At 47.9% G+C, this 16,986-nt stretch overlaps 6 protein-coding genes across 6 annotated transcripts; 3 read left to right on the top strand and 3 right to left on the bottom strand.

The window, feature by feature from the left end:
* Positions 1 to 800: 800 nt before the first annotated feature.
* Positions 801 to 2,686, top strand: sreA (siderophore transcription factor SreA; the record flags this gene model as incomplete). Its single annotated transcript, XM_032048226.1, has 3 exons — positions 801 to 1,126; positions 1,194 to 1,744; positions 1,854 to 2,686. 3 exons carry the CDS (start codon positions 801 to 803, stop codon positions 2,684 to 2,686), a joined length of 1,710 nt encoding a protein of 569 aa, XP_031895045.1.
* A 561-nt stretch (positions 2,687 to 3,247) lies between these two features.
* Positions 3,248 to 4,378, top strand: BDW43DRAFT_316185 (CapA family protein; the record flags this gene model as incomplete). Its single annotated transcript, XM_032048225.1, has 1 exon — positions 3,248 to 4,378. One exon carries the CDS (start codon positions 3,248 to 3,250, stop codon positions 4,376 to 4,378), a length of 1,131 nt encoding a protein of 376 aa, XP_031895044.1.
* Positions 4,379 to 4,624: 246 nt separating this feature from the next.
* Positions 4,625 to 6,010, bottom strand: BDW43DRAFT_323088 (PTH11-like integral membrane protein; the record flags this gene model as incomplete). Its single annotated transcript, XM_032049685.1, has 5 exons — positions 4,625 to 4,977; positions 5,036 to 5,103; positions 5,158 to 5,531; positions 5,591 to 5,656; positions 5,819 to 6,010. The coding sequence occupies 5 exons, from the start codon at positions 6,008 to 6,010 to the stop codon at positions 4,625 to 4,627; spliced, it is 1,053 nt and encodes a 350-aa protein (XP_031895043.1).
* Positions 6,011 to 9,080: 3,070 nt separating this feature from the next.
* Positions 9,081 to 10,613, bottom strand: BDW43DRAFT_316183 (uncharacterized protein; the record flags this gene model as incomplete). The annotated part of the gene is made up of 1 exon (XM_032048224.1): positions 9,081 to 10,613. One exon carries the CDS (start codon positions 10,611 to 10,613, stop codon positions 9,081 to 9,083), a length of 1,533 nt encoding a protein of 510 aa, XP_031895042.1.
* A 2,689-nt stretch (positions 10,614 to 13,302) lies between these two features.
* Positions 13,303 to 15,001, top strand: BDW43DRAFT_304123 (oxidoreductase, short chain dehydrogenase/reductase family; the record flags this gene model as incomplete). Its single annotated transcript, XM_032045550.1, has 6 exons — positions 13,303 to 13,318; positions 13,788 to 14,220; positions 14,280 to 14,589; positions 14,647 to 14,702; positions 14,768 to 14,876; positions 14,972 to 15,001. 6 exons carry the CDS (start codon positions 13,303 to 13,305, stop codon positions 14,999 to 15,001), a joined length of 954 nt encoding a protein of 317 aa, XP_031895041.1.
* A 90-nt stretch (positions 15,002 to 15,091) lies between these two features.
* Positions 15,092 to 16,404, bottom strand: BDW43DRAFT_222052 (uncharacterized protein). The gene is made up of 2 exons (XM_032039415.1): positions 16,108 to 16,404; positions 15,092 to 15,859 (listed from the first exon to the last, which is right to left on the bottom strand). The coding sequence occupies exons 1-2, from the start codon at positions 16,222 to 16,224 to the stop codon at positions 15,386 to 15,388; spliced, it is 591 nt and encodes a 196-aa protein (XP_031895040.1). The 5' UTR covers positions 16,225 to 16,404; the 3' UTR covers positions 15,092 to 15,385.
* Between the last annotated feature and the right edge of the window lie 582 nt (positions 16,405 to 16,986).

Here is a 16,986-nt window from a genome sequence, read left to right as displayed (position 1 = left end):
TTTTTTTAATATCTCCCCTAAAACCCTGGTCGCCTCCACATCATATCTGATCCGACAAGTCGATGCATTGATTGATTGATCGCCCCCTTCCCCGTCGATCTTTCTGCTCTATTCTTTCACGTCTTTCACCCCTTCTTCCCACAAACAACTTCCCTATCCATCATTCTCAACTCTATTATAACCCAGAACCTTGATTGTCCTTCTATCCTTACCTAAAAAAGATTCATCCACAGATAGCCGCCTCCCAACGACTACCACCTGGGGTCACACTAGATCGCCACCTAGCCTCGTCTCGGATTGGCCAACAAGACCAGCTCCGTGGCAGATCAGGCGTCTATTTCCAATCTTTTTCTAGTTGGATTCCTTTTTCACCTTGAACTTTTTTTCCTTCTCTTTCTCTTTTCTTCTTTTTTTTTTGATCTCTCACTTTTCGGGAATACGACTCCACCCCAATATCTTCGAACCGCTGTCAGGGATACTCGGCCTCTCTTCCCCGGCTCCGCCTGGTTGGTTTAGGAGTTCTTACTAGCTGCAGTTCTTACTTCCACCGGTTCGCCCATCGAGCTCAGGCATTTTAACTTTTCTTTTTTCCTCCTGCACTGTCATCTTGACCGACTTTTGACTTTGTGATACCATACCATTACACCCCGACTGTGGTGGAACCTACCCTCATCCTCCCCTTATCTCGACGATCCGGCTCGAAGTGAAACCCGCTCGATCTCTAGGGGTCTATACTTCCCTCGTCATCGAGAACGCCGGACTTAGTGAACATACTATACTCTGTTCGATAGGCGCTGGCAATGTTAGCTTCCATCCCGCAGATGGAGACGGTACGATCGCTCCCTAGGAACCCCGACGTCGTTGCGCGACACCCATCCGCAGAGGACCTCGATGCTGCTCAACAGTTGATATCATCCGCCCAGGCGGGTCGGGAACATCCTGTCGACCGGCTGCGCGACGATCAAGGCCCGAGAGGTTTCGAGGAAATGCCTAGCCGTGGCCCATATGAAGCAGACAAGTACCTGGATGGGTCGACACAACATTCATCTGAAGTCGGAAGAGGTTCGGACAAGGCATCGTCACCCAAGTCTCAGAAAGATACATCATTTCTAGGACATTCGTGCAGGTTAGTGTTGATTTCCACGCGAAGAACCTAGGCCTCCCAAATGGTACTGACTCTAGATGCTCCATAGTAACTGCGGCACAAAAAGCACCCCATTATGGCGACGCTCACCTACCGGTGCCATGATTTGCAATGCTTGTGGTCTTTATTTGAAGGCTCGTAACGTGGCCCGACCGACGAAGCGCAATCGTGTGCAGGCCAGTCCTGAAGCTACGCAACTATCGAGCAATCCCCCGCATCCTCCGCATGATTCACCTGCCCCGGCGAATGAAGGAGGAGGAGGAGGAGGCGGCTGTCATGGCTCAAAAGGATCGTGTCCTGGCGGTGGTAATTGTAATGGTACCGGAGGGGCTGAGGGTTGTGACGGGTGCCCCGCTTACAACAACCGTGTGTACAAAGCGACCCCCCGCGGCACGATGCCTGTGCATGCTTGGAATCGAACTACAACCTCCGACACGGAAAAGCCTCTGCCACTACAAGAGCCCGAACTGTCTGTCAAAAATGGCACTTCGCCAGCGCCGACAGAAGGAAATTTGCTGGTATCCTGCCAAAATTGCGGCACTACGGTAACTCCACTTTGGCGACGAGACGAGAATGGGCACCCTATCTGTAATGCGTGCGGTATGAATTTTCTTTATTTTTATTTTTTAACCCCCCCCCCCTTTTTTCCCCTATAGATTAGTCCTATATTCATCTGAAAGACGATAGCCGTACTAACAATTCACTCCAGGTCTTTACTACAAACTTCACGGCTGCTATCGGCCTACCACGATGAAGAAGACCATTATCAAGAGACGGAAAAGGGTTGTACCAGCGCTGCGAGAACATTCTCCGACAGGGGCCACGCAGTCGTCGAATGGGTCGTCCGCCTCGCCAGAAGCGTCTCCTGCTGCATTGGCTCCGGCTCACGACGACCACTATCGCTATTATAGCTCGGAGCCGATGGATCATTATAAGCATATGCCTGGTGATCGGATCTCACAGCAGGCCCCAAGGGAGTTTGGCTTCGCCCCGCCACCAGTTGATTTCACAGGTTTCGGCTCGGGGACGGTGTCTTTACCGCACCACCCTCCCCCACCAAGGCTGTTGGAGCCGGATCGCATTAACGCTCCTAGTCATTCTCCCGTCTCACAATTCGGGCGACGCTCTCTTTCCCCAAATCCTGCGAATCCCAAGAAACGGACTCTCGCAGAGACCGCGTCATCAGCAGAGGCCGCTTCGATCCCCACCACATTGGAATCCGGGTCCAATCAGCTCCCACCGATCATGTCATCTGCCAATCCTTCTCCACCGGGTCGTCTCAGCTCAATCTCTTCCATTCTAAACCCATCTAGCACGCGGGACGAGTCTCGTTTGGATCCGTCACTCGCGGCACTGAGCCGCCAGCAGCACCAACATCCGCACCAAACGTTGGCGCCTCCGCCCCCTCAACCCTTGCCCGGCGTCACGGAGCTGGATAATATGCGGGAAGAGCGCCGAGCCCAACTCCAGCGCGAAGCGGAGGAGATGCGAGAAATGTTAAGAGCGAAGGAGCGAGAATTGGCCGAACTGGGACGGCAATAATCTGAATTTCCTTTCATGAGACTCAATGTCTGAATGTGCTTTTGCTCATTTTTGTCCATTAATACACCAGGCGCAACTGTTGCTTTCTGACGAGATACCACCTTCAACAGTCGACGGATTAACCGGGATTTTTTGTTTCCATATTCGGGGAAAAGTGGATTTGGGATTGTGTGAATTACCTCTTGTATGTTATTTGAAGCGCTTGCGGGAATAGCGGGTTTATCAGAAAAAGAAAGAGTCCAGGGAGGCTTTGTGTTTTATGTTTGATAACTACAGATCTCTCCTCAAATTGAGGTTTTAATTTCGGAAACGGCATACATACATAGATGGATGAGATAGATCGGGAATCGGATTCACAGTGATTTACAGTCAACAAGTTCAAGCATGTCTCAGAAAGTAAAAAACGGAACGGCCCGAAAAGTCTCATTTTGTGAATCAATGAACTCATGATGATGTGGACATACATACATCCAGACATCCAAAGCTATACATCTAAGCTGCACAAGTCGACCCCTACCATATCAAACACTCATATGAACATCCATGCCAAACAAAAAGAAAATGCCACCCCCAAAGTCCTACACCCTAACCTTCACCGGCGACGTAATGCTCGGCCGTCTCGTCGACCAACTCTTCCCAACTCACAACTCCAACCCCTCCACACAATCCACCCTCTCAACCTTCCTCAACGCTCACCCAGCTCTGAAATCCTACTCCCACCGCTCTCCCTGGGGAACAACCCTCCCTCTCTTCCACACCTCCGATCTCAACCTCATCAACCTCGAAACAGCCGTCACAACCTCCAACACCCCCTGGCCGAACAAAGCCTTCAATTACAGGATGCATCCGGACAATCTCAAGGCCCTGAAAGAGGCACGCATTGATTACGCCAGTCTAGCAAATAACCACACGTTGGATTTCAGCGAGCCAGGACTAGAGGAGACTGTGCGGGAAGTTAGGGCTTCGGGGGTCAGGTTCGCGGGCGTGGGGAAGGAGTGTGATGGAGCTGCTGTGTTGACGCTACCCCGGGATCTTTCTTCTCATTCTTTTTCTGGTGGACTTGGCGCTGGTTCTGAATCCAAGATTGAAGCTGGGTCAGAGTATAAGGTCCATGTGTATTCGGCCTCGGATCATCCGCGGATGTGGTCCTCTTTCCCGCACTTCAATTTCATAGACTATACCCCCGCGACCCGGGTAAGGCTTAAAGAGCTGTTAACGAAAGGAGTGCAGCCGGCACTGAAGATCTTCTCTGTGCACTGGGGCCCGAATTATACTTGGCGGCCGGATGGGGAGATTCGGTCGCTGGCTCACTTCTTGGTCGACGAGTGTGGGGTTGATATTGTGCATGGGCATTCGGCACATCATGTGCAGGGGGTCGAGGTTTATCGGGGTGCTTTGATTCTGTATGGGTGTGGAGACTTTGTGGATGATTATGCTTTAAATGGGGAGTTTCGGAATGATTTAGGGGCTGTTTGGAGGGTTGTTGTTGCTGATGTTGGGGGGAGATTGGGGGTGCAGAGGTTGGAGGTGTTTCCGACGAGGTGTGAGCGGTTTGTGGTGGAGCTTTTGGGGGTTGGGGAGAGCGATCATGCGTGGGTTAGGGAGAGGATCGCAGGGTTGAGTAGGGAGTTCGGGACGGAGGTGAGGGGGAGTCTGGGGAGAGAGGGTCAGTTTATTGTGGATTTGAGTTGAGGTTGGAGGATTTTTTGATATGCGGGTTCTTTCATGTATGTATGTATGTATGTATGTATTTATGTAAGCTTTTCTTTTTCTTTTCTTTTCTTTTTTTTTTTTGATATTGATGGTCATTATGGTATTGTGGAGGTAATGTGCATGGCGAGGAATAATCGTTTGCAAAGAAAAGGTTTCCGTGAAGACATGGAGGGCTTGGTGAAGTAAAGATATACAACGGATGTAAAGATGGTTTATTGGCATTATTCATGCGTCCATGACGAGTCTCCGTTGACTGGCGGATTCCTCGTATTTAGAGGTCTCTTGGGACATTTCCGTGGTCACTTCGATTCCCTTGATGTCAATAGGTTTATCGTCTCCAGACTGCACGTCGATTGTGTACATGCCGTAATCCGGGCCTTGAGAGCGAAGTTGCATCCTGTTCGCTTGGGACCGGCTGGCCCTGATGGTTGGGTTCTGGGTGTAGCGGTTGTAGCTTTGAGTCGACAGAAGCTTGGGGAATAGACGGCTGACAACCGGTCGCAGGAAAGGAAGACAAGCGCAGATTATGGCTACATTGCACTCAGCCGCGGTCCAGTATGCGGCGCCCACGTTGCTGTCTGGTAGTGGTTAGCGATGGATATGGATACCACGCTGTGAGTCTTGATGCCCGCTTACAAGATGTATCGAAATCGTATGCGACTGCATGGAGACTGGAAAGCCGCAGAACGCTGGTAACGACAACCCTGGTTATAGTCAGCATCATCGTCTATTCGTGTTGGTCTCATACAGAAACTCACAGTCCACCAATAGCGAAAACTCCCATCAATGCGAGTTTTTGTATGCGGGGAAGCTGCAGCTGAGAAAGGAGAGGCATCGGCATGATAAGAAGAGCAAGGTCGGTAGCGATGTTCATGGATGCATTGAAGAACCAAACGGCCTCAAAGCTCAGGCACGAGCCGGGAATTGATCGGTCCCAGAACCTGGCCACTGGAACGCAGTTCACAAAGCCACTCACAACAGCCCAGGTCGAGTAGGCCGCAACAATACCCATCATGACGTGGCAAGCATTACGGAATCGACGATCAGGGAAGATGCGCAGGTATTGGAAAAGGATTGAGAACTTGGTGAACGCGAGGCTGGCATTGTACATAGGAATAGCTGCCCAAAGGCGCTGCAGTAATAAAAATGAGCATTATACGCGACAGTCGAGTGCGCTTTATGGCTGCGTACCTTCAATTGTTGTTTCAGTTCGTAACCTGATATAGCGTCATTATGCTTGCCGAGGCCGAAATGTACCTCTACTGCTAGTTAGAAATGGGTTCGAGACAATGTCCAGCAAGATTTCTCAGTAGTCGTACCGGCAGCAACCAAAGCTAGGTAAACAATAGCAAGAACCTAAGATCAGTAAGCAATCATTCGAAGGATGCATGATAGTGTCTATCCAGCAATGGAACTTACCAGAGAGAATAGAATCGTGTAATCTTCGCGACCAATCAACTTCAGCAGACCAACCCTAGCAACCATTCGCATACTGACAACAAGGATGGATATCGCAGTTAGCGTGGCTGTCACCACCAGCGCTCGCTGTTCCCGTGATGCTCTATCATCACCATTCCTAGGAAACAAAATATGCGGCAGTGCTTCTTTCATTATGACGTTATTAAAGAGTGTCTTGAACTAAAAGAGCGTGGTTTCCAGCATAAAAATTAGTCTGGACAGATTGCACCTCAGTGTTTGCCCCTGGATGATGCACAATCCCCAGGCTCGTAACCAGAGGTCAACGAAGAGTGAACTGCATGAGAGATCGTTGTATCAATGACAGGAGTATGGAGAAATTATCTATAAGTGACTTGGTGGGCTCCGGGGAAAGACTAGGGTGTTATTTTCCTCGATTTGTCGTAGTCAAAGTTTGATAGTCTTCAATAGTGCACTGAAACAGAACGAGGATGACTCGCTGGGAGCATGTGCAGTACTAATCAATGACCAGAGAGTTTGCTTTCTTTTCTTTCCTTTTCTTTTTCTTTTTTCACCCCCCTACTTACCTCGAGCATGTGGTTCCATAATAGTGGCAACCATCTAAATTTACACTACTTAGTATGTCTCCACATGCGTCGTCCGTCTTCGTGGGTTTAAGGCTGTGTACACTGAAGAGTGAGTTGAACAATACAGCCTGACTGATATCCTGTCAATGTGGTAGACCCATGGTACGACATCCTAACCGACTTCTGTTAGAATTTCCCGGTATAGAGTAGTTCTACTCATGCCTGTGCGGAGACTTCGGCACTGTTAGCGCCTCTGATTCGGGCTTTTTCTTTTGCTCCACTCATTTGAATTCTCTAGTGCCCACGAGCAGATGTAATTGAGTGGATATTAGAAGTTGCTATTCAAGACCGATAGTTCAATCGCTACTCCTTTCTGCCTACAGCCGAGGTACTGTATGCAGGTGGTTCAATAACCATGAAGACTCTGGACTGAGCTGAACTGAATGGCAATCGACAAGCTGTTTCCGTGTTTCAACTTTAAGAACGAATCAACCATGTTGGAGCCCAGTGATAAAAAGCTCCCAGCAACTTAGTTGCCGACAAGTTCCATGGATGCTTGCTCGCGTATAGGGCGGTGCCCATGGAACTTACGCAGTACCGCAACATTGTGAGTTGATCGCGATAGATCGTTCAGTCAACAAGGTTGCCCTCCAAAGGTGGTGGTTATTCTTCAGGAGTCCCTCTATCTTATGGGACGGTAACTTCTAGCAATCTGTTTATCCAAGGAGGAAGTCATCTCTGTTTCCCGTGGCGCAGCCCAGAAGCTCAAGAACTCCACTTGCAACATGTCACTCATTTTGTTTCGGGTTTCCAGCAAGATAAGAGACGACCACTTGTTCCCAGATGGCCTACTGGTTTGTATTTCGCTACTTTCTAATGTAAACCGTGGACTTGCCCCGAAAGAGGCGAATGATTTGGCCCTCTATGGCTTGTGGAGCAGATTTGGCTCTACGATAGAAGTCTTGATGTCCTGAACTTCTAAGGTTCGACACTCTAAAAGGTAAAGATTTTCCGCTCGTCCGTCGTAGACCGCCTGTTTTCTTGAGTTCGAGACGAGGTCGGATAATAAAGACCTGCACACACTTGGCCATGCCGGGCTCGCAAGGGAAGAGGACCGGATTCACTCACAAATCCCTCTTTTCTCCATGATCGACACAGTGAAGTATCCATAGGCAGTATGACAGCGTTTACCAGGATTTCTTGGTAATCAAATCCGGCATGCTAAGGTGCAGAGAGACGGCATTTCACTGATCGTCACTAATAATGCAAGCAAATCTTATCCACAATGTTTCGAATGCGGATGTGGAGAATATCGGCTTAATTGTGCCGGTAAACATTCGGAACGGAGTGCGTCCGGAAATGTTTCACGCATATCTCACCCTTATTCGGTCCTGCTAGTGGGTAAGAATGGTCTGTTCACAAGCCACTCGCAAACCAATGGAAACTAACTTCTTGCATGGTTGGCTAACTGCCGAGTGAAAAATAGGGGTCCCAGGGCGATACCTGTATGATCGTACAGTTCCATAGGTAAATACAGGCAGAACAGATGAACCATCGCGTCGCTTGGCGATCTTCAAGCTCCCGACTGGATGGTACGCATGGCACTATTGATTTCCATTGAGAGGCAAAGAATGAACTGCCAGCTGAGATAGAAATGATCTTGACGACTGTGCTTGTCCGTGTTTAGAAGACCGGCCTGCTTCTTGAGTTCAACCGACCTGCATTAGTTTCTTGTTTGCCCCTTATTGAACAAGTACAGACTTAACCATTGATACTTTTCATTGTATCACCGTCGTGTTATCGGAGTTTATCGAAGACATTTCAATTAGGAAAGAAACATTCCCATACTTGTGGAAGTTAAAGAAACAGGTCATGGTTTTACAGCAAATTGTGATAATAAAAAGAACATAGGTAAAGCCCCCCAAAAGAGAGAAAACCCAAAAATGTCGTCCAATGTCAAAAATGTCATTTGAGACCCACATCATAATTTTATTGAGTTATTACTGTCAAAGCTCGGGTGGTGATCGTCAAAGGGGTGAGGGGAAAGAAGTACAGTAGGTTGGTTGTGTTTAAGTGAGGGTCGATAAATGATAACATTACCCCCTGACGATCACCTCAGCGGCTAAGCAAAATAAACACTAGAAGAATGAGTTCCCCGCTGGATCATGCCCATGACATGGTATTGATAGGCGTGTATACAAACTCAAGGACAACTTTACTGGCTTGGAAAGCTTGCCAGCTGCCCTAAAGCCTGGAAAGCAAAGCTAAAGAAAGGGCAGGCCAAGCACTGTCGATTCATATGCACCAAGGCTCAGAAGGTGCTTCAGGAAAGGGACTTTGGGCCTTGACTTTATGGTTCTCAACTAGCCCTGACCCTGAGATATTGATGGGTATTGAGTTTGCATCAACGGTGCCTCTTGACTAGTCATGCTGTCTAGGTTTAACGATCACTCCGCCCTCGCTCCTTGAAAGCTGAAAGCATTCGAGTTTCTGGCATCTCTAGATAGCCAAAGCCATGTATATAGCTAACATCTCGTGGAACTGGACATCTTGTTGGAAGCTGAAGTGTTCCCGCCTTCTGAGGGACTTGTCAGGATTGGAAAGCATGTAGCCAAAAGGCAAAATGGGTACGAAATATAAAATCCATCAGTATCTCGGGTCAGGATCAATTAACTCGCTTAATGTGTAAAGATCCTTTTCTGTAGCACCTTTGGAGCCTTGGTGCATATGGATCGATAGTGTTTGGCTATCTTCCCTTTCTTTAGCTTTGCTTTCCAGGCTTTTAGAGCAGCTGGCAAGCTTCCCAGGTGACTAAGAACCCCCTTCAAAATAGGGACAATTGGCTCTTTCCCTCCTGATGCCCCGTCGAGGGTCTCCAAAGTGTCTTCCTCAACAGTTGCTTCCATTCCGAACCGAGATGATTCTGATGTGGCAGTGTCCACGACCAACCAGTCTTCGTACATCTCCATAATGTCAGCTGCCTGGTTGGCGGTTGTGTGTATTTCATGACTCTGTGGATCTGTCTTTGGTAACCCTGTCCCTGCGGCGGTGACGCCTGTTGCTACACAGAGCGCATAGCATTGGATAGAGTCACTAGGGATGCCCACAAGCTCTTGTTCATGTGACCTATCGCTGAGCGTCTTCGCATCGTCTTCTATGGAGCCAGGAGCCAACATGAACACTTTCCAAGATGAAGCAGACATTTGTTTGCCTGCGGTGCATTCGATATCAGCCGGCTCTATCAACCGGCTCAATGGAGATGACTTGTAGACGTTGCTTTGCTTTTTCATGTAAAAATCCCATGCGTTTCTGCGAGAAGATTCACTCTTCCTATGACGTTCGGCCTTTTGACATTCCCACTTATACCTTGAGGGGATGGTGCAGCGGCTAACCAAGCCGTTGCTGCAGACCACAAAATCCTTCTGGTATTGTTCGACTTTTCCCTCGTCTGGAGTCCTGCACTCGTCCCTTTCCAACTTGTCCTCAGTCCATCGGCCATGTAGGCTATAGAACTTGGAAGTACGGCCGGTAGCAAACTGGACGAGTTTGAAGCCCCCCCTGTCTAGATCATCTGGGCCCTTCTCGAGTTCAACAATGACCGGGTCGATAAATGTCGTAGCTCTCGAGAAGATCGATTGAAAGCGAAGTTCGTCCCCGTACTTCGGCACTTTTGGTTTTGCCATTTGGAAAAGCAATGAAATTGCTGGTGGAGTGCCACTGGGTTCGTAGACGGGGCAGCCAAACCAGTTGAAATGGTGTATTAGCCTTCTTTGATCCTGTCCTATACAGAAATCTCGAAATTCAAACTCGTATTGAACTTCCTCCTCCATCAGCGTACCCACAGAGAAGCCTTGGACGCTATTATCCTGGGGTTCTGTCGACGAAATCTCCGAATAGCCTCTGACACAGGGTATAACGCTAGGCCGACAGATTTCCCAGGGTCTCTCATGCGACTCTTCCTCAGTGGGATCTTCAACCTCCAGCTCTTCGTCAAGTTCTTTATCCCAGTAGAAGTCTTCTGGTTGAAGGCACTCTTCCAAATCAGGAGCGATGTCATTGCCTGCTTCCGAAGAGATGTCGATGTCAGACTCAACATATGTCTCGAACATATCCTCCGCACCCTCAGCCCAGCCAAAATGGAGGGTGGGCTTCAACAGCTCATACCGCTGGAGCGCGTCCTCCACATCATCGGCCCAGTCGAAACCAGACATGGGTGTAAGGGCCTCGTTAGGCATCTAAGTAAAGGACAGCTGCTAGTTAGTGACTGGAGTGCTATCACTTGGCCACAGGGAGCTATCCACCTGCTCAGGGGTAGTATGGGTATAGTATGCCATGGTCATGATGAGAGGATTGAAGAACTAGGAGGCCTGTGCAGTTTCGAGGTAAAAAAAAAAAAAAAAAAAAAAAAGAGGAGAGAGAATGTTCTGTCCAGGGGATGGTTACTATGAAGGGTATTTGGAAAGGCGTAAGTAGGGTAGCATACATTGAAGACAAGATGAGTAAAGGTGGAAGAAGCACAGCGCATTTATATACTGTTACTAGGGAGCCTCAGTGAAATGTGGTTTCCTAGGCACTATTACAATTCACTGTAGGAACGAGAAAGTGGCAGACTTCCCAATAGAGTCAAGGCCGAGCGAGCCATTCACTTGGGGAAATTCCGAGCATTCAACAGAAATAGGGTCTGAGGGATTTGTATCCCCTGTAGATACAACATAAGTATGGTAAACCGTGCGATACACCTATGACCTGGGGGGGAATTTCCACCATTTAAACGGAGCTTCACAAAAGATCTGGGACTTTCTTTCAAATTCCCTAGATACCAAGGCCCATTGTTCACAGTCACCCATAGTCTAAAGCATCATTGTGGAACATAAGCCATGATACACCGCATTGGGAAATGGTTAGAAACAAAGGAGTCCACATATTACTCCAGCTTTTTGGAAATCCGCCCCAATGAATGATAATAGAGGTATTTAGACAGTAGAAGGGAAGCGTTTTCTTAAGTGAGCCCTTGTAAAATACAAACAGACGCCCATTAAAGCTGCCACATATCGATAGTATTCACTTATTGAGACTTAAGCCTAACCGGTGGCGTCCTAGCGGAGTCCCTTATATATAGAAACAAAACTTTTAAAGAGAAATATGCTTGTTCATGGTTATCAGCTGACCTTTGTGGAACTTCAGATAAATTCCATTTATATGATGACCTCTTTGAAAGGATCTTCCACAGCCTTGCCTTGGTTTAGTTACAGCCCAGCCTGATAACCCAGATACCCTTTTGAATCCAGAATCTTTGGCATACTTCTGATCTAACATCGTCACTTTTTTTTTTTTTTTTTTACACTCCTAATATTCATGACAGGTTATTCTTCGAGTCAATCCAGGGTTGACTGGAAGCTGGAGGAACACATCTACTGGCACTTGGACCAGTGTTGCCCTTCGGTACAATACTCAAGTGTGTGTATTACCCTGCGCGTCTCTATAACCGTGCCCAACTGCCAAATTAGAAATAATGTCTATTCGATGAACTTATTATGTACAAAGGGGGCCCCAGAGCACAAACGAAAGGATTGTAGGTTGCATGCTCTTGGTAGGCTACAATTCGATCATACCTAAACATATCGGATCTCTCACTGGGCATGATCGCCTTTACTAGATCTAAAATCCCAAACCCGATAGTCTCTTGATTCTCACCCTGCTCTGGAGAGTGATTCATTTGTCTTGTCAAGCTTTTGACACGTCTTCGCTGCCACCCGACGTTCCAATATACCCACCACAAACGAAGCGGACTATGATTTTACCGTCAAAGCGACATAGATACCTCTATGATCGCTTGCCGTACATACGACGCTCTCGGCTACTCTATCTAGCCTATCTCTCCTCTCGTAATTCTTGGTATGGCTCTCAGAAAGAGAACAGAGAGTTTATCAGGTGGCCCACCCTCACAACGGTCCTGCCATGCAGTGTAGAAAGTCCAATAATAACATATAGTTATACCACAGACTACTTGCCCAGTACGATGACCGTAGAGCCCTCATCTTCCAACGCCTTTTCTAGTGGCTATTGCTTTCAAGGAATTAGTCACGAAAATCACCAACAGAAACTGAATGATTCCTGGTGCCTCATTGAGGGATTTAGTAGCATGGATCTCTACCCGATTGAACGTTCATTCTAAGCCTGTACACTTTTCGACTAATCTATACAAATACTAAGCCAGTTCAACTTATGACCCTTGTTACCAAATCATAGCGGATGATCTTCCATCCTTAGAATACAGTATACGGCACGCCAAAACGCTCTATTTGATTCCCCGGCCAAATACCTCTATCTACGACTACCCTCGAATTCGAAAACCCCAATCTAGACAAACAACATAACCCTTTGACATTATCATCATTATAAACGGCATCAGGTAATTCCAGAGAAGAAGAAAAAGAAACCCCAGAAATGATTGTGCTCCTTTCTATTGATTATTGGAAACACAATAGCGACTAGTCTTCACCCTCACAGGCAGGCATTCAACTTCCGAAGCCTCATGTGCTAGTGCAACAGTTGATTTAGTAGGTGTAAGACTATATACAGATTAATGAAGGTGAGACTAGGCTCAGCCATTGAGCGAGCCATGCGGATGTCGCGGGCCTGGGTTCAAGTGGCCCAGGGTTATGAGGTCCATCCCTTACCGACTAACTCGTTTGGTAAGTCGGTTCATCACCCAAGTTATCCAAGAGCTTGCTAAAGATGGAACAGGCTAGTTTACGTCTGATAACCTTAAACTAACATTCGGTCTTAGTCCTAACTTATCCTTGATATAAGGGAGTGAGTTACTCTGCAAGAATTTTCCGTTATGCTGTAGAATGCGGTATTGCACTGCTTGTACCCAGTATGTAATTTTCATTGATCATGGCAGTGTTCATTTGTCAATCATGAAAGAGCTCGTCCGGTACTGCTTGCCAATTCCAAAATTTAGAAGAATACCTAGCAAAGCTTCCGCTAGTACATATCCCTCATTACAGGGATTGAAAAAAAGTAGCATTTCCATTCTCCACCCGTAACAGTGATCCCTACTAATCTAATGAATGTTCCCTTAACCAGACCCAGATAACCGTCCAACGCAAAACCACCTTCAAATGACGTTAGAAAAAGGACATACATCGGTCGAAAGTCCGATCGGCCAAACCTTCAGCCGAAAAGGAGCCCCGCTGCCATGCCGAATCACGACACGGGTTTCCCCGCACAGGAAGCCGACCCATCGGCCTCTTATCACTAGCTACCTGTAGCCCCTGTCTTCTCTGTTCTTCTATTTAATTCCCGAGATCCTGGTTTAGAGTACCGTGGGCGAAAAGAAAAATAGACAAAAAGTATCTAACTTATGAACCATTTTCGAGCCTATTACACTTCTATCGGACTCCTACGACGCTTATCTTCCCCTTCAGGCACACTCTCCACACTTGCTCCATCCGCCCGAACGAGCCCATTCCGCTGTACAGTTCAATCAGCAATTCCCAAACGCACAATGGCGACAGCAATGGCTAAGCGCCTCGAAGGCAAGACGATCGTCGTCACCGGCGCATCCTCCGGCATCGGCCGAAGCACCGCCAAAGAGTTCGCGCGTACGGCGCCTAAGGACCTGAAGCTTATCTTGACAGCTAGACGGGTCGATGCTCTGAACCAGCTCGCGCAGGAGATCAAGGAAGAAGTCGGCGACGGCGTGAAGACATTGGCTGTGAAATTGGACGTCAGCAATCCGGAAGAGGTCAAGAACTTTGTGCCGTCCTTGCCGGCCGGATTCCAGGAGATCGATGTCTTGGTTAACAATGCGTGAGTTTTTGGGCTAGTTCCCGGGTTTCTTTGTCGGTGGGCATACTGACGGGGATTAGCGGGCTTGTTAAGGGTGTTGCCAAGGCTCCTGAGATCGCCCCGGAGGATATCGATGTCATGTTCGCCACTAATGTGACGGGGTTGATCAATATGACTCAGGCTATTCTGCCAATTTTCAAGAAACGGGGCGATGGTGGTCGTGGAGATATCATTAACATTGGAAGTATTGCTGGCCGGGAAGCTTATCCTGGCGGTAGTATTTACTGCGCTACGAAGGCTGCCGTTAAGTCGTTTACCGAGGCTTTGAGGAAGGAGCTTATCGCTTCGAGAATCCGGATCATCGAGATTGATCCCGGCCAGGTCGAGACGGTAATGGATCCTGAGTATCCCTGTGCGACCAGTAAAGCTAATTAGGCGATGCGTTAGGAATTTTCCATGGTGCGATTCTACGGAGATAAGCAGAAGGCCGATGCGGTATATGCGTAAGTCTTCCTTGGGATCGCTGTATTGGAATTTGGAAAGGCAAAGCTGACAGCTTATTGTGCAGAAACTGCGAGCCACTTACCCCGGATGACATTGCAGAAGTTATTGTATTTGCCGCTGGCCGGCGCGAGAATGTCGTGATTGCGGACACTCTAGTCTTCCCGAGCCATCAGGTAAGTTCATCCCGGCATTGCCCTATTTCTAAGCTATTGCCAAACTATGGTTATGGTTTCCCTTGTATTGGGATAGCTATACTGATCGGTTCTAGGCATCCCCCGGTCATTTGCACAAGAAATAGACAAGAGTTCTAGAGTATGACAGGACGGCTGTCAGTACCACGAAAAATAATATATTGGAGATAGAAGACCTATACAGCTGGATTGCGGTCACAGCTAAGCCTGGCCCATCCAGAAGATCAAATCAAGAAAATTTCAAGAATAATCAATGCATGTAAGTCTAAAAGCACAGTAAACTTGGCGTGAACTGGCAGTTGGACAGCAGCGACCAGACTATCTGCAGGAACGATTACTAGACGCCACCCATACATGTACGATAGACATGGATGTTAAGGCCTCAACCAATGCGAAGCCTTCACGTCCATCTCAAGGTGACAGACAGCTGCAGTTTGCATATCGGAGAGGATTGCAGAACCAAAACTAGCCCCCATACAAAATCATGGTGGTTACGTTCCACCGGGTATAAGAACCGTAATCCCCCTCCCCATAGCCCTGTATGGAATTAAGTCTGAAAAGGGGTAATGGGTAATTGGCTCCACCAGAGCCACGAGCGCCCTTTTAGCCCACAGGTCATAAAATACTCGTGGGAAGTTGGAGTCTGATAGGGTCATTTGTTCGAGAGTACAGATGGCTTTTGTTCCTGCTGATGAGTATATGGTGTGATCCCAGTCGGAGGAAGAAAGCGATTGATAGGTTGGTGCCTGGACAGCATTTGGCAATAAGCACCCCAGAAAAAGGGGGTGATGGGGCTTTCGTGTCCAATTTATACCACGTAATTGGGCATCGATCAAAGCATCGGTGGTGAGATCGCTTAACGACCCATGCCGTATGTGCCTTTCGTCCCCGGTTGATAGAGGGATGTTGAAGAACCCAGCTGGATTGTTGATGGTACGTCCTTTTCTTTTCGAGGATGATGTCGTCTATTTAGACCGTCAGTAAGCCAAAAGATGTGCTGTAATTCTAGACTGCAAATTGATGTCATCAAGTTTTGGGGGTTCATCGGGAAAGAACCCTTGTTCATCAGTATATTATATGCATGGAAAATGAGAAGCAATGGGATGATTGGATCCCTTGCATGAGTCGATTATTGGATCGTTTCGGCATACCCACCACGTGAATAATTTCCACGCACCCGCAATGCCAAGCGTCTAGTTTTTTGAAGGCTTACCCTAAGCAAAAAGATCGGCCCCCTCAGGAGACCAACAAGTTTTGGAGGTTTGGGGACGTTCCGGCACATGGTTGCACGCGAATCCAAGTTCACATTAGTGGCCGAATCCACAGACATCTAAGCGATTACCTAGTCTGATTCCTGAACATCCCGGTGGAAGCCAGTTGTGTTTGGAATTATGTCTGTCCGTTTCAGTCGCTGATACGGGAGAGAACTTATTGTAGTACTTAGTCCTCATGACTGGATGGGGACCATTACTTGGTGTCGGAAGAATACTTCTAATTCGTCTCTAGGGCGAACGGACGTCGTTCTAAAGAGTCGCCAATTTCCCCAAGAGATCAACCAAGACAATGCAGTGCTAAGTAGCCCCGGAACTGGGGGCGTAATGATGCAACTAAGGTCGGAGACGGAAGCGTTGCAAAGAGACTTCGGGTATCTGTGAACGAGGACAGTGTAAGGTGACGATCTCACCCTTTCCATGAGCGAAGCACCATGGCGAATTGATATGGGTCAGTGTGTTGAGAGCGTCGATGATTTCGCTACTCTATACTCTGTCTATTCTAGTATTCTATGGATTGCTCTGTACTTTGTACGGAGCAAAGATAAACACCATCGTTGTGCCGATGATGGTGATCGAAACCCGTCTCCGTGCTCGATATCGGAGGGATCAGACGGTCAGACCACGGACCATTACATATCACCTCTGGGAAGTGGAGGAAGAGTGGGGACCACATTGGATCACGAATTAGGATCCATAAGGATGTAGACTAGCACCAATGTGACTTTCTTGCGACTCAGGGACTGGTTGCACAAGATACAAAGGAGAGCCATTGAGGATGGAGCGGATTGTTCATGATGTAACTGCACTGCGCGCCAGGC

Source organism: Aspergillus alliaceus, assembly GCF_009176365.1.
Source record: "Aspergillus alliaceus strain CBS 536.65 unplaced genomic scaffold BDW43scaffold_69, whole genome shotgun sequence".
NCBI classification, from domain to species: Eukaryota; Fungi; Ascomycota; class Eurotiomycetes; order Eurotiales; family Aspergillaceae; genus Aspergillus; species Aspergillus alliaceus.
This window is presented reverse-complemented; position numbering and strand designations above follow the sequence as displayed.

What these genes read in the sequence shown, in the direction of transcription:
- BDW43DRAFT_222052 (XM_032039415.1), bottom strand. Translation starts at nt 16,224, where the DNA reads ATGTCTGTGGATTCGGCCACTAATGTGAACTTGGATTCGCGTGCAACC. An exon ending in GGCCGATCTTTTTGCTTAGG is followed by an intron (nt 15,860 to 16,107) that starts GTAAGCCTTCAA and finishes CGGTCTAAATAG; the next exon opens with ACGACATCATCCTCGAAAAG.